General features: G+C 34.9%; 1 protein-coding gene across 4 annotated transcripts in view; it reads right to left on the bottom strand.

Annotated features, from left to right (window-relative positions):
• The window catches only part of TRIP11 (thyroid hormone receptor interactor 11), a 31,761-nt gene continuing 10,590 nt past the window's right edge, over positions 1 to 21,171 (bottom strand). Inside the window, exons 10-22 of one of the 4 annotated variants that reach the window (XM_084288129.1) lie at positions 20,824 to 21,030; positions 18,994 to 19,944; positions 16,915 to 18,486; positions 14,239 to 14,379; positions 13,823 to 14,016; positions 12,145 to 12,308; positions 11,713 to 11,816; positions 11,278 to 11,377; positions 6,311 to 6,392; positions 5,443 to 5,557; positions 4,759 to 4,881; positions 3,958 to 4,105; positions 1 to 1,913 (exon numbers count right to left, since the gene is read on the bottom strand). In XM_084288129.1, the coding sequence (XP_084144255.1) occupies positions 1,705 to 1,913; positions 3,958 to 4,105; positions 4,759 to 4,881; positions 5,443 to 5,557; positions 6,311 to 6,392; positions 11,278 to 11,377; positions 11,713 to 11,816; positions 12,145 to 12,308; positions 13,823 to 14,016; positions 14,239 to 14,379; positions 16,915 to 18,486; positions 18,994 to 19,944; positions 20,824 to 21,030 (4,110 nt within the window). In that variant the 3' untranslated portion in view covers positions 1 to 1,704. Of the gene's footprint in view, positions 1,914 to 3,474; positions 3,719 to 3,957; positions 4,106 to 4,758; positions 4,882 to 5,442; positions 5,558 to 6,310; positions 6,393 to 11,277; positions 11,378 to 11,712; positions 11,817 to 12,144; positions 12,309 to 13,822; positions 14,017 to 14,238; positions 14,380 to 16,914; positions 19,945 to 20,823; positions 21,031 to 21,171 lie in introns of those variants that run through there. The other 3 variants (XR_014618517.1, XM_084288128.1, XR_014618518.1) reach the window with 3 other exon arrangements.

The raw sequence follows: 21,171 nt of genomic DNA on the forward strand, positions 1-21,171 counted from the left end.
TCCGATTTCAATTTTCTTTATATTTGTTATAGAAAAAGAGTTTACCCATTCCAGTCCAATAGTTTAAATGAAGATGTACATTTGAAGTACCATACAGAAATGTTCCCAGCAGACACAATTTTAAATTCTCATTACATTTATTACATAATGTAGAATATACTTTGGTACACTACTTGTTGCTGCTATTCTATCAGAAGTCAAACTGCCAAATTTATTACCTTGTCTACAAGGCAGCAAAAACTTTTAAATAAAAATTCAATATGGTCAATCTACTTTTCCAGGGTTGCATAAATCTTCAATGAAGCATTGACATACTGGAGAAAAGGAACTCAAGCAGTTCTCAAGGTAAATACAGTAATTAAAACAAACTTCACTAGATTTCAAGGCAACAAAAGAAATTCACTATTTGACCTTTATATAAATAAATGCAGATTTCTTGCGTTATTTTGGTTGATTCTGTACAAGTTTCAGTGATTAATTTTATTTAAATACAAGTCTTACAACAATTTAATCCAGGATCTCAATGAAGATGAGAAGGTTGACAGTTCTAATATAGAACTTGCACAACAGTTATCTTTTAACACTGACTAAACATGGAATGGCATATAAAAAGGTTTAGAAATTACACATTTTAAAATGAAGATATTTTACCTCAGATTCACTACTTTTGCAAGATGATTTGTATCCTTTAGTATGCAACTTCATCCTTTACCTGCCAACAATGTGTACAAGTTATCACAGCAAAATTTACAGAATAATTGACTTTGGCCTTGGTCTTACAAAGACCTATTTACACATTTGGGATAAGTAAGCATGTTCTTCCCTTTAAATTTTATACATATCTTCAAGCTTTAAGCCTGTATTTGAATCTACAAATTCCAGCAAGATAAAAAGTCCGTCAAATATACATCTTAGAGCATTAGAGTACAGTATCTTTATATATATGAATCTATCTTTTGCTATATTATCCACTCTTCATCACACAGACACCACTAGAAATGAAGCACTCACCTCCACAGTTAACTCCTTGGTGCTGATGAGTTTGACTACTGAAAGCAGTTGTTAGGCTTGGGGAAAAAACCTCTAATCTTTGTGCACAGATTAATATGCCTTAAATGCCCCCAAACATGATCAATATTGTAAGCAAGAGATACATATCTTAATGTAACTAAGTATAAGAAATTGTGTAGCTTGGGGGGGAACTGCAGTTACTCAGTAACCACATTCCCATATATTCACTGCCTCACTGTTTGGAGTTCGTATGATTCATTCAGCACCTCAAATAAGATGAGTTTTGGCTAGGCGTTTTTATTTATTCATTTTTAATTCTGGTTCTTGAAGGTCCACTGCCAATGGCAGATTATTTTAATGGAAAAATGGATCTCAACACCCAAAAAGTAATGCTTTCTATATACAGGTAACTGAAATGACTCAGAGTGTAACTAAGGGTTAAAAATCCTTCAATTTATCTTGTGACAGTCTAGCAACAAAATCTAACCCCTACTCAAAACGAATACCTGCTACCAAGAACGCAGCTCCTTCAATTTCCAAAGCACTGGTTAGTTTGTAATTAAAAGAAAGAAAAACAAGACAATTGCAAACAACTATATGACTTTTTACAGAAGGCCTCACTGTGGTAAATTATATACAGCATAGTGTTCTCATTTTCCTTAAAGTGCTATCATCGTATTGATTCAAAATCATCTATTGTTTCAGGAGGTCTTTCAGTACAGCACCAGCACTGGCATCAGGGGACACTGGCAGTGGCGTAAAAGTAGGCAAGGCATCAGAGATAGGTTTCATAAGCAGGTGTCCAGAACTAGTAGCAGGAGTTATGAGAGGCACTGCTGCAGATCGAGGTGCTAGAAATGGATTTGCATCTGGTCTTCTGCTGATTCCTGAGACTGCAGAATCTGAAATGTAAAACAAACAAAAAAGCCATCACTTCATTAGAAAGTTTTAATAACCCTACCCAATTTCAGAGCACTTGCCATGAAACAAATTTTACAACTGCATATTAGTTTTGCAAACATGAAAATCTTATCTTCTTTCTGTGCACTGCAGATGAGCTCATATACTTATTTCTCTCTCTCTTTTCTCACCTTGAATCACATCTGCCATGGCTTCTTTTGCTCACCATTCCCTACATCTACACTTCAGGTCACCAGTTACACCAAGGCACTTCCAGGACCTGTGCTTGTTGGCAGCTGAAATTTTGCAGCACCTCATGCTATGCAAAAGAAAACCAAGACACTTGCTCTGTGAAATGGAACACAAACACCCTGTGCAGAGGGGTTCCCTTCACCCATGCAAAACCAGACACGGAGTATCTGTCACATTGGCTCCAGCACTATGCCAAGACATAAGGGCCCTTGTACGTGCACTACAACACAGCATGCAGGTTGGTTCCCCACTCCATGTGTACAGGGGAAGCTGCCCCAGGGTCAGGTTGAAGCAAGAACTTAATCTATCATTACAAGGGCTAAGTCACATGTGAGTCTTGACATATCTTTGTTATCTTATTTGTCAAAACGTCACTTTTATTATCTTTGTTCCTAAATGATTTTAATCTAACAATCAACTTGCCCCTTCTCACCTTCCCCCATCAAAATCCTATCTTCCAGATGTAACCTGTTCTCAAGATTCCTACATCAGACATACAGCAGAAATTGAACTGAAATTCCCTTGTCACAATGAATAGTTGGATGAGTGACTTTATTCAGATTTTTTGTTTTAAGAGATCTACAATCATATAAACATCATAACTCTCATAAATGTGTTTGTGTGTAGATACTTAAAACCACTACCATATGGTTTATTTCCAGGAACCAAAAAACTTAAAACACATCAACAAGCCAGAAGGTTTGGCTCATATAGGTAAATTACAAGTACTTCTATAGCTTAAAAGCATACTTTACCAATTGTACTCTTAAACTACAAGGAAGAAGAGTAAAAAGAAAATTAAATTAAATTTTGGTTTATTAGAAAAGTAAACACTGCTTTCAGAGATAAATCGGTATTTCAAAGTAGATGTTTATGCTTTGTAACATCCAACTACTTTATGTGAAATAAAATGTATTTTCAAAGCATATATATATATATGCTTTGAAAATACATATATATTACATATATATTATATATATATGTAATATATATTACATATAGGTTTGGGGATACATGTCATGCATCATTCACTCTCCCCCATGAGTACAGCTGTTACAAGGTTCAAGCAAAAAAAGCTTCTGCAAATCAGCAGGACTGTATTAGAGTAAAGTCCAGAATGCACGTGAAAAATTCAGCACAACCTGGTCCATTTCAACTGATTATTTCAATCCTATATTACTTATATAAAGTACACAGTTCCTTATAGAATCAGAATGAGAGCCAAAAACTATAAATTTTACCATGCAAAATAAAAACATAACTGCTCTCAGCCTCAGAAAAATTGAAGTCAAGGACTCATGCACAGCTTACAAAGATTTCAAATCACGCCAGGTACTTAGCTGATTTTACTTCAGTTCTCTCTGAGTGACCAGGTTCTACATATGCGAGAGGCACTACAAGGCTGGTATTACTTGCATTTTTCACTCAGTGAGACCCAAGCTGATCAACAGGGATGCTGAAAATCAGGGCTGGGTTCACCACTACACCATATGAAGTTGTCTGTTTAGCTTTAAAAGGTGCTGTTAAAGCTTTCCGTATCAAAGGGAATTTGATCCTTCCAGTGTTCATTTTAGGAAATGGGGTATGGTGTGAAGAGAGAGGGTGGCCAGTGCAGGAAAAAAATAGAGAGAAAGAAGAGAGAGAGTAGAACATTGTGGGGGAAGGCACAATGGAAAAAAAAATAAAAATCATACTTCACAGATGAGGAATCACGGAAACATTTAAGTCCTCTCAAAAACTCTATGGTAAGTTATTTATATCTGTGTAAAGTTTCAATATTTCTTTAGATCGTACCTTGTATCTGACTGCTGGATGGAACACTGCCAGCTTTACCAGTTCCTGCTGCTCCTAAAGGTTTTATATCATGAACAGAGAGCTTGGGTGGAGGAAGGCTTGGGCAAGATTCTGTTTCAAGGAATTTCACAAACAATTCTGAAAAAGACTACAAGATGGTACAAGTTATATTTTACATGCTTTTCAACAGAACTTAAGTTAAAAATAAATACATTAAAAAAAACAAAAGCTGTCAGCAGGCTCCAAAGAACTCTGTACTGGTATTTAAAGTACTACTTAGTGAGGGACAACGTAAATTATTTTCAAAATACAAAGTTTTTGTTGTCTCAGTGAATGGCATTTATGTGAAATTCATACAGTCTAAAGATAACACATACACTTCCACCATGGTTCCATTATTGATTTAAGTCAATTGTTTCAAGAAACCTATGATGCTACAGACATCACAAGTACTTCCTGTGTCCACACTCAAGCAAATCACTCCTCCAACAATGCTTTCGTTTGACAAAATGTCTTGAATTAAAAAAAAAAGTGAAATTTAAAGGACAAATGGGAACATTGTCATCAAAATATGATACTATAGCATATAGTCCATACTGGAAGAAGTCATTGATCCCAGGAGCCAGCGGAACAGTAATCAGAGTTTTGTATTAGCTCAACGCTTATGACTGTGCAATTTTCTTCAAGGTACAGTAGGATCGGTACATTAAGCTCAATATACTTAGGAACCAAACTTCAGTACTAATACACAACTGCTCCAGTTCTTTACTCAAACACAGAGAGTACATGATTGATTCTTACACTATTAAAAACATTCTGATGAGTTGGCCTTAAAGGTGTATTAGGGACACTCTTTGACCCAGTTCCTCCACCAAGCCAGCCAGTCACCCATCTTGTAACTCCTCTTTGTTCTTCAGATAGTAACTAGAAGGTGTAAAAAAAAAAAAAAAAAAAAAAAAAGTTAGGAAACAAAAAATAAAGCAGCAGATAAAAAACTGCAAAAACTGTTCTCATTTTATGTTTATCCACTACAAATGATGTGGGAATCCCACAGAATCCTACAGATAAATAAAAACTTCAATTATTATCAAAACCTCATTCTCTCCCTCCTGAAAACTGGCAGTCTAAAATCCTAACTCTTTGTGTAAAAATATAAAAGCCATATTCTTCACAATACCTAGTGGTACATATAAAACTGTCTTATTTTTCTTTAACCAACATATTACAGCTATTATGTGCAACACCATAAAGTTAAATCCTTTCCTTTCTGCATTAGTGTTCCTCGGGAAGACAAAATCCATATTAAATACAGTTATCATGAGATTCCATTAAGAACAGTGTGTCCCACATTAAACAAACAAACAAACAAAACACACTTCACCCCAGGAAGTACCAGGACAGTCGCATTTAGTTTAGTAGCAAGTCATTCTATTTTCAGGTAAGCATACTGCAAATGAAGGAAGCCTAATTTTCAGGAAGCATTACCTGATCAAGTTCTTCCTTTTTTATTCCCAAGATACTTCCCATTAACCTTAACACTTCAGGACGTTTATTTTTTGGAGTATGAAAATGTCCAACAAAGAGATTTCTCATCAGGAGCCTGCAAAACAAAGGAAGCTTGTTACACTGCCTGCTCTGAAGTAGCAGCTGATAAGAGGAATAAATGCATCAGTGTTTCCTTACTTTTACCTAATTTACAATAACCCAAATAAACAAGCCAGTACAAAGAACTAAAAGGGAACCTCACAGATTTCTCTGCTCTCCAAGTTAAAACACTTTTTAAAACAAAGAGCTGCAATTTGGACAAAAGTAGAAATACTCTAAGGCAGTAAGGTGAAACTGAGTTGTACATTACCAGGCTTTGATGCTAGAGACACAATGCAGGAAAATATAGTTTCTCAAATCTTGACTCAGAACCTTTAAGCAGATACTTATGTACAGACCCAAAATAAGACCTAAGAAGGGAGCAGGGGAACTTATTTGCCTATCCTAGGTTCAGATCTAACACAGGGAAAGAACAAAAAGACTGAGAGATCAAATTGCACAGCATCCAGGTGATGCCATTCACACCTTGGTTGCATTGTAACAGATGTTCACTAGAACTCTCCGTTTTCAGAGCTCATGCTATTGAAGTGTAATTCCACTTAAACACATCAATAATATAAATTTATACACATTGGTTTTAATAATCAAGATAACTATTCACAATCACCAAGCAATTGAAAAATGTAAAGATAACGAAAGCACATTACAAGCTTACATACAGAAGCTCAGTTCTGCACCACTCTTACAGCTGTTACATTATCTGCACATCACGCGCAGTAACAGAAATCTACAATAATATGAGACTTACTTGTCCACTTTTCCTTCTGTGCTGTTGATGAGATTCATTAGTTTATTTTGTACATCTTCTAACATTTCTTTTCTGATCTCTCCTATAAAATATTAGGTCAAAGCAAATAAATTTACAGACTGCTTCAAAATGTATTGTTACAATACACACTTATCAAGATATGCTAACACATATTTTTAGGCAGCATCAACATGATTTCTTAAAAAAGTGTCAACTCAGTAAGTGATTATTACCTGAATTCATAAGCTAGAATTTCCAGAACAATACTCAAAGCTACAGTACAGAAACATCCAGAATAGAAATCAACCACATAAGGTCTGATGAGCTGCTCTGTTCCACCTATATCACACAGAACTGGGAAGATGTTCTTGGTAAAAGTGTATATTCTATGGTGGCAATCCTTAATCCTTTTTATAACTTGATTATAAATCGTATGTTGTTATTGGGTCTTTGGATCTCAGTACTTAACCTCAAATACATTCCCTCTTGTCCAATTATTCCTTAGCACAAATTTCTCTACAATTTCTCTAAAATTTCACTAACACAGACTATATGACAGCTTAAATATAGGATACACTTGATTACCCTGATAATTCTCTGTCAATAACTCAGGCTTCCCCTGACCTCCCACTAAACTCAAAAAGTAATGAAGAAAGAGATTCTCCTAAAGGTTTTACTTACTGGAAGCATTCTACAACATCCTGACTCTGAGGATACAAGACCCAAAGTTTTGTCTTTGTAAAATCTGGCTACATTAGAAACTGGATAAAAATATCTGACATTCAGGTCTACACAAACTTACGCAGAAGCACAGAGTGAAAGCTGATAGGAAAAAAACTATTCCCTAACACAGGATTTAAGGACACTCATAACAAAATGCCCACAGACAAGAAAACAGATAGTTACAAGGTACAAAGAATTTTTTGAAGAATTTTTGCTTCAAAACAGCAAAAATATTTTTTTCAGCAAACTCTGGTTCTGCAAGATGGTATCTTTGAAGTTACTTTTTCCTAATAAAAGCACAAGTCTTAATAACATACACAAGCCGAACAACATAATAAGGACCCTCAATGTGAAGACAAACTTGTATAAGCTGCAGTTGTATGAGCTTTCTCCCCTCCCTTCATAATGCTGAATCCTTCAGATGTTTTCAAACCCTATGGAAAAGCCGCTGAATGACTTAATCTTCCTACTATTTCAAAACCTCTTGTGTTCACGTGGATTAAAAGTGCTTCATAGAAAAAGTATACTTTTATTGCATCTGCCTTATAGTTTATTTCTAAAAAGCCTCAACACCTTTGTAGAAATGAGTGGATACCTTATAGCTATTTAAAAGAATTCTATTTTTCTTGAGAGAATGTGGAGACAAGGGAAGATGAAAGGTGACTTTTAGGAATTTTTATAAGTTTCAGATCACCTGGGATGCATGAGAAACATTCCACTCTCATTTCCACGTGACATTCAATCTTCAATAAATGCATGCCATAGCTATGCTGACACAACATGGTTCTCAACACTAGTAACTCCATGAGAACCTGAATGGAGTTTTGGTATATACACAAAGAACTAGGCTGTGAAATGGATACAAACTAATTGTCCTATTCAAATACTCCAGAAATGTAAATGAACTCTTTACTTCACAAACATGACTTCTATAAAGAGTAGAACAAACAAGTGCCATGCTGGGAATGTTACTTAAAATTATGCTACTTTGTAATGTGGTTAAGCAGGTCCCCAAAATTTGAATTAAAAAAGTTCCAATATGTTTATGGAATAACAGCAGTTGCAGGAACATACATGGAGTTTGAGTTATTTGGGTCTCCACAGAATTCAAAGGAATAAGAGTTAAACTACTAATACCAGTAACTTAACAACATGGCACCAGCACAAAAAAAACTCAGAGAAATGGCATCTGAAAAAAAGGTTTAAATAAATCTCATGATGTTGCTACTGCTTTACAGAGCAAGATAAGTGTTTTGTTTTTTTTTTTCCCCAATTAAATCTACAAAATTATTTTTTAAAAAAAGCAATTAATAATTTAAGTGAAATGTTAATTCTAAGACTTTTCTATATTTTTTTCCTGATTTTTTTTTTTTTTTTAAATCGAAGAGGACTGTCTTTTAAGGACAGTTACATGGCTACATTCACCCACAGCGATTACACAACTCTAAATTAAATAGTTTTTAAATGGAATATTTCCTTCTAAAACAGCATCTTACAGTTGAAAAGGACTTAAACACATACTTTCTGTGTGTGAAGAGACTGAATAACAAAAAAGACTTGAGCCAAAATTCAGCACGGGCTGCTGTAAACCAGACATTTACAGCAGTCTCCAATAATTTGTTAACCATTTATGGCAATCTAGAAAACTGCATCTGGTACATCTTATACTTTTCCATTAAAATCACTTCTCCTGCCAAAAAAATCCATAAAGAAATCCTTCAAAAGATTTGGCCAACAAAACTCTGTCTGGGAATGCATTTGGCCAATTTTCAATAAGACACTATATGTTTTCTTGTGTAAATACAGAAAATGGAGTGGTCTCTGTTTCAATAAAAATTATGATTTATTCTACAACAACATTAAAGTGCTGTTTCCTTTATACAACAATCCTGTTTCACATTTTTAAACAAGTAAATTGCTTGCCAATACAGCATGGTTTGATAGAATACTGAGACCCAATTTTCTCTCGCAGTTCAAACCCATTAACTTGTTACCCCCCTGCTTTAATTTAGTTTAGCTATCTAAATTAACCAGTAGGGTTGAGCTACCCATTTAATGGTGCCTTATTTGCCTATGTCAGAATTATTTTCAATCCAGGGTATTTGAAAACTTCTAAGACTTCTACTGTGATGTCTTTAGCAAGACAGAGATATAAAGATCAGTCAATTAAAAATAAATCTACTGATTTGGTACATGATTCATGCAGCAGCTTGAAATTTACTTAAAGCTGTAAAATTCACATGTGAACTCAGATCACTGCTATGATGCCCACTGGGATGCTGAACTTTACTTACACACAACAACGTTTAAGTAAACGCCCTTTCAATTGTGTAGCATAAGAGTGGTAACTTTATATAGAGTTCTTGGTGAAATTGCAACGGCTTTCAAATGACTTTTTACACTAATTACAAGACCACAAACAAGTCTCCTTTAAGAAAACGAAATATATTTCAAGAAAAAATGAATATCAATTAGTTGAATAGGGGCAGAACAAAGAGTTACCACTACATCCATCAGAGATGACTTTACAAGCACCTTCCCACAGCAAGCCTTAATTAAATGATTTTACCCCCATATTTCCTACAGACATAGAGGGAAAAATATGAAGGTAAGAGCTGTTAAGTGACCTGCAAGTGAGCAAGCCTCTGCCCTTCAAACTCCCATTTGAGAGCCCCCTACAGGGAGCAATCAGAAGTCTTCCTCTGGCTTCAGATTAATCACATGTATACAAGTGACAGCTGGACCCTACCCTAACAGAGGATGCTGCAGTAACAGCAAATTGCAACGATCCACAGAAAGAGAAGAAAAGAGAAAGTAGGATTCAGCTAGGAAAATGGAGTAGGAAAATGCAATAAACAAAGAAACTAGAAGGAAAACAGTAAAGAAAGAGCTTAATACTCCCTTGACAGTTGGTACTGTTACTAAGTTCACCCATATCAGAACTATCATGGAACTAGACAGAGGTAACTTTCATTCTTGGTTCAAGGAGATATTCCAGACAGAATTACAGAGCAGGGCTGAGATTTATGTACAGAAATCCAGCAAAATTATTAGTTTTAAGTCCTGCTTTACCAAATGCTACAACTCCTTTGTCATGAAAACTACAATTAATGCAGTAAGAAAAAACAGCTATGTTATTTGTATACCTATTATATCATCTCCAGTTGAGTCTGAGCTTATAGATCTTACGGATGTTTGGTATTCAAATACACTGTACAGAAATTACCCTTAACTTTTTTGATTAGAATAAAGTTTAAGGCCATAAAACAGAAATATGTTGAAATGCTATCAGTTTTTACTAATAGGTTGTTCTGCCTTTTTAGGCTTCTCTATACAGCTTTAACACTAGAGGTGTTTATAAAAAAGAAGACTATGTATCTATCATGGATTTTATGTTTAAGTGATTTCATCATTTTCTTTTTCTTTTTCCCTTTCATTCACAGAATCACAAAGCCACAGAATAATTTATGTTGGAAGGGACTTCTTCAGGCCTTCTTCCAGCCCCTCTACTTAAGCAGTCAGAGAGAGTAGATTGTCCTGGATTGTGTGCAAGTGGGTTTTGAGTATCTCCATGGATGGACACACCTCTCTGAGCAACCTATTCCGTTGTTTGACCACCCTCACTGTAAATATTCTTCCTTTTCAAAACTGTTTCTCCTGGCAGAGTTCTTTACTGTCTGGCTAAGCTTTGTCTTCACATCCAAAGTAATGAAGCTCATCAAATGTCAGAGTACTTAATCTTAGAAGAGTATGAAAGCATCTTTCTAAATATGAGCAGTTAGGAAGCTTATTTGAAATGAGATCTAAAAATACAATCTAAAGATGAGTCCAAGGCCTTCCATGTAATCTCTTCAGTCAGTCTCATACCTGTGCAAGAGCTGCTCTCTCTGCATCTCAACAGCATACACTTTCCCTCTGCCTCAAAGTAACTCCCTCTATGTGAAATATGGTAATTATTTTGGAAAATGTGACAGCATTTCATATTTCACAAACTTTTTACAGAGACACTGAACTAAATCAAGGGCTTTGGTGTCTAAAGAGAAAGCCTTCTCTTGAGAGAGATCACTAACAGAAGGAAAACACCTTTTTTAAAATTGTTTTATAAACTGAGTGAATACTCAAAAGGTGGCACAGAATTACTCTATTCCCTCATAAAGGACATTTTGGTAAATTTCTAAGAACACTACATGTATATTGACTCCCCAGCTACTTGGAATATTTTAAGCAGAGAAAAAAAAAGTTACCTTCTTTCTTAAGCTCTTCAATCTGCTCCTCTTTAACATCAAGTTGCTCAGTAAGCCTTGATGCTGCATCCAGTGCAGCATTTGCCTCTCCTAAACTTTCCTGAAGAGAAGGTAAGAAAAGGACAGAGAGAGAAGCATGAGTTCACTATCACGATTATTCCGATATAACATACATCAAACACAACAGACACAAAGGCTTCAATCACTTGTACTCTAGAATAATTGGACTGTAAACACCCTCAGAAATAGGATATTCAGAGATATGCTACCTTGCTGGCCCTTCTTTCAGTCTCATCCTGTTTCCAACCCCTCAACCAGAGAAGACAAAATAACTATGTAACGCTGTATACTCTGAAACAGTAACACTTAACACAATAGCTCAAAAAAAGTCAAAATTTGCATTAAATTTGTATTCAACTTAATTATTCAACCCACCTGCAGTGATACAACTTTTTCTTCTAAGTTCTCAGCTTTTTTTTTCCATTCTTCAGTCTGTTTTTGGTGTTTTTCTAACTCTGCTGAATACATGGCTTTTTCTTCTAATGGGTTAAAATAAAAAAAAAAAAAATCTCAGTTCATAATAAGTATCTTTATTTTGGGGGATACACAACTGCAAAACCTTAGCATTATCACGTCTGGTTTTCACAAAGTAGAGGTGGAATTCTAGTTTCATATATAGGATACTGACCATTGGTTTTCACAGGGCCAGAATTTTAATGAAGTTTTTTAAAAGACAAAAGCTTCTGAAATTTAAACTACCAAATTGAAAACCAAGTAACTATATGCTTTTAAAAGTACCAAAATATAGTAACTATCCCAGCTGAAAAATGCGTGTTGCAGTCTTTGGTACTTCTTGACAAAACTTACCCTGTTGGAATTGCTCTAGCACCATCTGCAGGTTGGCCAGTGACAACGCATACTGTTTCACTTGGTCCTGTGAGATGGTGAGCTGTAGCACAGTTTCATCTCTCTGCTTGGAAACCAAGTTTAATTGCTCTTGCAAAGATTCGACCTGCAGGCTAGCTTGATGACTTAATGAAAACAAATTATTTACTGAGATAATGAAGGACGTCATCACAGATAAAAATTAAAACACATCAAAAATTAATCTACCTTTAATTTTCACTAAAAATTATAAAAATGAAAACATTTTTCCCCAAATTCCTCTCAAAACCAAAGTAACAAACAAACAACTAAAACCCTAGCAACACATTTTAAATATGCCTGGAAATAAAATTTTGGCAATCCAAAAATAAGAACAAACTTCTGTTTGAAGTGCATTAGAAAAAGACAAAAATAATCTTTTAATCCATTTTTGGAAAAGTATGTTTAACAACAAAAAACAAACAAGAAACCACATACACACCTTGCCTGATTCATTTACTGCATGTATCAAGTTCTTTCTATCAAATATTACTTCTAAAGCAAGTCTCCCAGACCTCAATATATCCATCCTGACCACCACTGAATATTCATTAAACTTCCCATTATGCAGAATTATTATGAACTTGATTTATTCCCATTTCAGTCTTTCTTAACAGTGCATACTAGGTAGGAAATGGGCTACATTTCTTGAAAGACATTTTTCAAGTTTTGGTGAAGAATTAAGAAACATTCTGCCAGTTTTTACAGAGCCTTCTCCCAGCTCTTCAACTTTCTTCACAATTTTCCACATTTTCCACAACAGTCTGCTCAGCTCAGAAATCTCTTTGCTAAGAATGTTGAGCAGAGCTCATTTTGAGCACTTCAGAAGTAGGAAAGACTCCAGCTACGTAGATATATTTGATTGAAATATTTGTTCATTTGGACAACTGCACTAAAATAAAAAAGTAATCTTGCTCAAAGTAACTGACAAGCCTACATTAGAGTCAAGACAGGCATTGAGTAATTTTAATACTTGGGTTTTCATTGTTGTAACTGAAAAATATGATTATGGTAAATAAAAAAAAACACCATAATTAACTCTAGCCTTTCTAACTATGCTACCTACGAGAGCATCTATGCATCTTGCTTTATATGTATGTTAAAGAAGGTTTACAGCAGCATACACCTCTCTATGCTATAATGTATAAGGTAAGGATGGGTACTCCTTTCAAAAGCAATGCACAAAGTACCACAAGCACACCTGTGCATCCAAGTGTATAAAACACTTTCAAATGCACTTTCAAAGTGAATAAAGCCTCGACATTGAAGGCAATTAAGTTAATCTTTTATGCTCTGACATATTCAATTATTCAATTATGTTCAACTGATGGGTTGACGGATTTTTGTTGTTGTTTTTTTTTGTTTCTAGTTCTAAGCACTGTCAAAGATCCGAGATTTCTAAAGTTGCTTCAAAAATTATAAATAACTTCTTGGTTCATAACAGTTGCCAAGGAAATTTCAAATTACTTTCCTGATTTAGAATAACAGGAATTCATATATTTTTGTTTTCTCAGTTGGCTAGCATGCTCTAGAATGCTAATTCAATAAAATAAAGCTATCAGTATCACTCCAGAAAACTGTAAAATTCACAGTGCCACTGCTGGATAAATGAAAAGATCACCTGGCATTCTCCACTGCAGTAGATGAGGACACAAGTTTTTCTTCCAAAACTGCAACTTTTTTTCTTAGCTTGGCCTCCCTGTCTTCTGCAGCTAACACTTCCCGCGTGTAGGAGTCCTCCATTTCCAGAAGGTGATTCCGTAACCTCTCCAGTTCCTGATTTAGGCGCTGCTCTTTCTCACGCAAATGCTGTATCTGTGTAGAACATACCTTAAGTTGCTTGTACTATCAGTTTTCATAAATAATGCAAGCAAACAAAACATCCTTTGAAGCATATTGCCTGCATATTGATTTCAAACATTTTTCACAAGTTACTGCTAACAAAAATAATGCAGAAAATATTATACGATGCAATTTATTTTTTTTATTTTTTATTTTTTTTTATTTCTTACAGTTGTAAGTTACTTGGTGGTATACCTCACTCTGCAGGGCACTGCTCTCCATTTGCTTCTGTTTGAGTGCTACCATAACTTGGTCTCTCTCTTGTTGAAAAGTAACAGCCTTTTCTTGCATTGATTTAACTTCATTTAGCAGTTGATTCAATTCCCCCGTCTTGCCCTGTCGAAGACATAGAGGATTTCAAACACAGCACTCTTACTGAAAGAGATGTATTCTTTGCCCAGAAGAATGGAAAGAAAATACTAATGTAACAAGGAGAAGTGCAAGACACCCATGGCCCTATAGCACAGAAAAACTCCAGAAGAGTATTTTCCCTGAGTGTGATTTCCCTCACACATTACCAAACAAACTAAAATTTATTCCTATAAGGCACTACAGTCACAAGTATACTTCAAACTTTCAGGTTTTCTGCTATGGGTGGAATGTTTTCTCTGTGGTACCTGCTTATTAGGACATGGACATATGAAGCACCTGCCTCGGCACGTCAACTGGCCTGAAGTTAAGATGACTAAACACATGAAGTAACCCTTAAAACTAAGCCATAAGGTGACTTTAGTTCTAGAGATCAGCCTTCAAAGAATCGCAGCAACATCCACCACATTTTCAACTGTCATATTTCAATGAATATTATTTCTCATTGTAAGTGATTTGTTACAGCTTTACATAAAGGATAAGCACATGAAGAAATTTGTCTGTTACCTCCAACTCACGTACACAGCCTAAATAAATGGATGCATTTGCAGTTACTTGAAACTTTCCGGCATCCTTTTTACCATTCGTCTCATATATGAGAGCGGGTATTTTTATTGATTATGTTGGTAAAAAGTAAACCAATCTTTTCTTTCACCATTAATACTTATAAGCTTCAATTATTTATAAATGAAACTGAATACAGGTTTTTTTTGTTTTCAGTAGAGCTGCAAACCTGCACACAAATTTGCTGTTTATGCTGTTATCTTCTGACACCCATACAAAATACATTTGAACACTATTTTTCATAGTTCTCCATGGTGAACACAGAGTCTGCAAAAAGAACTCTGATTTGTGAAGAAAAAAAAAGTCCAGACAATTGTTCCATGCTTACGAAACTGAAAGCCCAAGATGTCAGTGAGTGAAGAGGTCTGCAAGGCAAAGACATGCAACACACAGAGAACCTAACCAGACACTGCAGGCTTCCAGGAGCAGCAGCTACTGGAGTTAGAATAATTAAAAAAAAATAAAATAAAAAAAAGGTAAGAAGGTGTATATTCCTTATTGGCACAACTGATTATCATTAGTCCCAATGATAATTCAAAGCTTTTTTTTTTTTTTTTTAAATAATGTAACTGTAATTTGATACCTTAAAGATTCTATTTTTAATTCCATAGTATTTATTCAGAATAGGATGGGGAAACAACCACTAGGAACAAACAGAGCTAAACATTTATCTTACTACTTAAAAAAAAAAAAAAAAATCCTATTTTTTCGCATATATCAAAGTTGGGACTTACAGATGATAAATTCCTGGATATATTACACTGCACATTTATTTGGTAGTTTGAAAATGCTTTTAAGAGATGTGAAATTTTCTATGATATAGTGGAGATAAAATGAATGCCAGGTTATATTGTAATGGTTTGCATAAACATCACTCTCTGATAACCAGCAATGCTCAGAATTTTGGAAAATAAAAAAGGATGTTAAATGCAGCAAGGAGAAGAAAAACATGACAGGGGAACATTTCTGAGAAAAGACTGAATAATGGAAACCGAAGCCACCAGGATGAAAAGAATGGGGACCTGAAAAGAAAAAGTACAGTGGAAGAAAGATGACATATTTGGAAGTAATTACCAGAAAAGACTGCCCACTAGGACAGATTAAGTTTCAGAGACTACAAAGCAAATAAAAAATATCGATATCCTGGAGTTCTGTTCTTTTCCTGTAGTTTTGATAAATGTTTTCTGTTGCATTGTACTTAACTCCTGTGTTTCAAAAAGGATGGTGATTCACATATTGCTTCCTTAATGCCAGCAGTAGCAGTTCTTACAACATGCTGTTGACCCGAGTATCAACAATGCCACGTAATTCTTTGGCTCCTTTAAAAAAGATTCTTACTCACATTACCTACACAGTAATTCATAAGCCACTGCAACTTTTCTGTGAACACACTTCAAAAAAAAAAGTACCTACTTTTCCATATATTAAATTTGGAAGAGACAACATTAATTTAGTTTGTCCAATGTTTTTATCTTTTTTTTTTTTTCACCAAAGCTTCTGCAGCCATAAAATGACGTGTGAACCCATTCATCTCATAGTGATGCTGTGAAGCAACCAAATCGGAATGACACTTGAAGAAAACACATTGAGAAATTAGTCTTTGCCACCTCTGCAAGTTTGAGCAACATACAGTAAAAACAACGTAGTACACTTAATGAAGAACAGGCAAAAGCCAAAATATTGAGCAGCTGTTCAGTAAATGAGAATTTTTCAAATGAATGAAGAACATGGGTTATGAACACAAAATTAACAGATACAACTGCAAGCCACTCACCTGCTGATTTTTCATTTCTTAACTTTGTGGGGAAGGATTTTTGTTGCAATGCAAAGCAGTAAGAAGCCACAAACAGATTTAAGGCAAATACTTCATGTCTATATATACATGAAAACGCACTACCAAGTGACTAATTTCAAGATAACGAATGTGAACACACATACCTGTTCTTTTTCTTTCAACAACTTCTCAAAAGTGAGAGCTTTTTCCTTCATTGAGTGGGACTCAAACTCTTTCTCCTTCAGCATCATTGAAAATTGCATATTAGTCTCCTGAAGTGCTCGGAATTCTGTTTCCTTTTCCCTACAACTTGCAACTATTTTTTCATTTTCTTCTTTCAGTTTTCGAATATCCATTTCTAAAATTAGATTTCTTTCTTTAAGGTTAGTCACCGCTTGCTTTAAAAGTTCATTTTCATTTTCTTTGTTACTAAGATTTTCACTCACAGAAAGTAACTGATCGCTTTTAGATTTAATCAGTATGTCTTTTTCTCTAAGTGATTTCTGTAAGACATCATGCTTTTCTTTGATCTGCCTCATCTCTGAATCAGTCCCCTCTTGACTCTTTCGTTCAGCCTCTGATGCTGTAGCCACAGAATCCGATAATCGTTGATTGTTTTCCTGAAGAGTCCTAATAGTTGAATCTTTTTCTTGCAACTTTTTTTTCAGCTGTTCCAATTCCTTTTGAAGGAGTTTAGTTTCATCACTGAGCACTTCAGGAGCACTGCTTTGAATGACCGGAGGCTGCGAAATGATGGAAGCCATTGCTACAGATGGTGTTACCAAATCAAGTTTACCCAGGAGAAGATCCTTAGTGTTATGAAGCTGTCCTATGGTGTGTTGAACTTGCGCTAATTCCTGACTAAAACTTTTCAGCTTTTTCTCATTCTGTTCGTAACTCTGAATCAATCCATTATAATCTACCTGCAATTTTGAATTACTATCGCTTTCAACTGAAATCTGTGCTTGAAGTTTGTGTAGCTCTTCTTGTAGGTGAGCTGACTCATGTTGCATGTTCTGAACCGTGGTTATTACCTGTTGCTTCCATTCTTCCATCTTCTTTACTTGCTGTTTTAGTTTGTCACGTTCTTGTAGAAGTTCCTCAAACTGGTTACTGTTAACACCTCCTGGACCACTGTCAGTACCTGTACTGGACGTCTGCAAGACAGTCAATAAGGTTTGGCATTTTTGACTTAGAGCATCTATTTCAATATCTTTTTCTCGAATGATACGGGATAAATTCTGAATAGTTTCTCTAAACATGTCTTGGCTGCTATTTTCAAATCTATTAGATAACTTTTGATTCTCTTCTTGCAACCTTACCAAAGCCGCTTCTTTAGCAGCCACCATATCCATGATCTTATGATACTCTGTTTTTAACTGACTGTTCTCTCTTGTCTTTTCACTTAGAACTGCTAATACTTGCTCTCTTTCCATGACATAAGCTTGCAGCTGCTGCTGAAGGCAAAGAACATCCTGCCGATAGGAAGCTGAGGAAACTCTAGCATTGAGGGCCTGTATTTCTAAGTCTTTCTCTTGGATGATCCGAGTAAGTTTGCCGACTTCATCTTTAGACAACTGATCAATTTGTTGACTCAGAGAAACATTCTTTTCATTTAGAAGCTTAATCTCCATCTCCCTTTCTTTGATACCTTTTACTAGTCTTTCAATTTCAGCTTTAGATAAGTCATGTTTTTCATTTCCATTTTCTCCATTAAGTGTCTGAACTTTCGTTACCTGAAAAAGATCAGAGGAATCAGTCTGAATAACCTGTCTCTCTTTGTGCAACTGAGTCTTAATTTGCTCAATTGTCTTCTGTAAATTTTTAATTTCCTCATCCTTCGCTAAAGAAAGTCTTTCATGTGTGACATTCATTTGTTCACACTGAACTTTAGACTCATCTATTTGCTTTCTTTGCTCTTGCAAAGACTGCTGAAGTTGCACTGTTTTCTGATTCTGATCTTCTATTGTTTTTTTAAGAACTTCTATTTCTTCTTCAAGATTATTCTTTATCACTTTTAACTGCGTTACCTCACTTTCAAGTTCAATAATAATATCTAGAGTTTTAGGCTCAACCATAGGTGTAGATCTACTTTGTTGATCCTTAAGGCGTTCAATTTCTTCTTTCAAATGATTATTTTCCTCCTTCATGATGGCAAGACTTTTGTCTTTTTCTTCTAAATTTTGTTTTAAGACATCCTGCTTTTTTGAAGCTTTCTTATATTCCTCAAGTTCCTGCCTTACCTGCAAGGCTTGATTTTTAAATTTTTCAATAAATTCCTCTTTTTCTTTTATGAGTTCTGTCAACTGCTTTTGCCCTCCTAAGCTAGTAGTCAACATCTCTTTCGTTTCTTGATGGTCACTTTCCATCTGCTCCATGTTCCTTTTGAATTCTGCAATCTTAAAGTCTTTCTCTTGATTCAGTTTAACTAGGCGTTCGTGTTCAAGCTGCAATGCAGTGGTGTCCATACTACGTGCATTCGATAATTCCTGAATAGTTTGCTCATACTTCTGTGCTTGCTCAAAAAGACGCTTTTCAGTCTGGTTTAATTCAGTTTCCAAATGTTTTTTTTCCATTTTCAAGGCCTCCACAACGGTGTCTTTTTCTAAGTAAACTTTATTCTTCTCAGAAATGGCATCATTTAATTGCTGTTTTATTTCTTCAAAGGCTGTTAATAGCTTTCCATTTTCTATTTTGAGATCAGATAGAGATTTCTCCAAGTCTTCATTTATTTGTTTATTTTCTAAAATGCTATTCTGTAGTTTTGCAATTTCTACTTCTCTTTCTTTCAGAATCAGATCTTGACAACTGTAGTTAGCTTCCTGGTTACTTTTTTCTGTTAACTTGCTCAAGGATACAGAAAGCTCCTCCTCTCTTTCTTTTAGTCTCTGCTGCAATTCTTTAATTTCTTTTTTGTTATGTAAGTTACAGTCCTGGGACTTCTTTAATTGTTCCTGAAGATCTTTAATAGTATTTTGAAGCTGCTGTTTACTTATATGCAAATCATTAAGTGCATATGAACATTGGCTTAGTTTTTCTTTCTGACTATCTAACTCCTTAATAGTTTCCATCTTCTCCATTTCCAGTTTTGCTACTTTCTTTCTTTCAAAATCTATGTCAATTTGCAGCTGTTTGGTGATACTATCAGCTTGTGTGTTTTGTTTTGACAGCTGCTCTTTCAGTGTAATCACACGCTGAAATGAACACAAACAAGAATTTATTAGGAAAGGAGAACCAGTAGACTTATGTATTTTGTTTTTATCAACTGAGCAATAAAAATTTGCCTGGAAACAATGTTTCCTACTTAAAAAACAAAACAAAACAAAACACTAAGTTGGCAAGTAGTATCAAGTAGTCAATACTAAATAAATTAAAAACAAATATAGAAGAAATAGATTGCCTTTTGCTGAAAACAAAAACACCATCTCCCCCCACAAGAACCCTAACTACCTAAACCAAGGAACTCAAAGAGAACTAAGAGACAGAACTTTTCACAGAAGTTAAAACTGGTATTCAGTAAACACCCATTACATAAAAACAGGAAGGTTTTAAGTGAGAAACAAAACAAAACAAACAAAAAACCACAACTGAGTATATATCTGTATAGCCAATTTTCAATTTCTCACTTAACTATGTATTAACATACTTGCTGGGATTTATCTCATAGAAAAATATTTTATGTGTTCAATTCTATAAAGTAAACTGATACTGGAAAAACATGTTTTGCTACTATATATTTAAAGGTCAAATATATCAGAACAGTCACAAAAAGGTTTTTCATTCTGTTTACATGTAATCTGTGGCCTTTTCTGCACATGCAAAGAAAAATTAAGTGGTATTTAACCAGACTCCGGAAACTAATACCCATTCTGGATATGCCAGATTTGTCCATAACAAGTGGGTTTCTTGCACTTCAGAACTTCACATCAATATGGTAGAAACGGTGAAACACTGATCCTGACTTTTTTTTTGCCAGAGGTTCATTTATCTATGTGTGAAGATCAGCTTAAAAAACAAACACACGCAAAAGTATCTATTTTCCAAATTCAGTAGGTAATTTTAATGTTTATTACCTGAGTAGCTTCTTGATTCTGCTTGTCTAGTTCTTCCAATTCTGCTACTAATGTTTCTCTTTCAGCAATACTTTCATTTAATTCATGTTCTTTCCTTTCCAAATCTTGCCTTAACTGATTTATCTCTGAATTCTGATCCTCAGAATATGTAGAAAGAATATTCTTATTTTCATGTTGTGCATGTAGCAGTTCCTTCTCAAGTCCCTCCTTAGGTCAAATGAAAAGTATTAAGTATTAGCCTTTGTCTTGACAAAATTTGTAAACTGTTTAGATTCAAAATGGTTTCTTTTTTTTTCCTCAACAGTAAAAACAAAGCATGCATTTTTATGTTAGGATCTCTAGGTCTCC

The sequence above is a fragment of the Netta rufina genome, assembly GCF_964035555.1.
Source record: "Netta rufina genome assembly, chromosome: 5".
Taxonomy (NCBI): domain Eukaryota; kingdom Metazoa; phylum Chordata; class Aves; order Anseriformes; family Anatidae; genus Netta; species Netta rufina.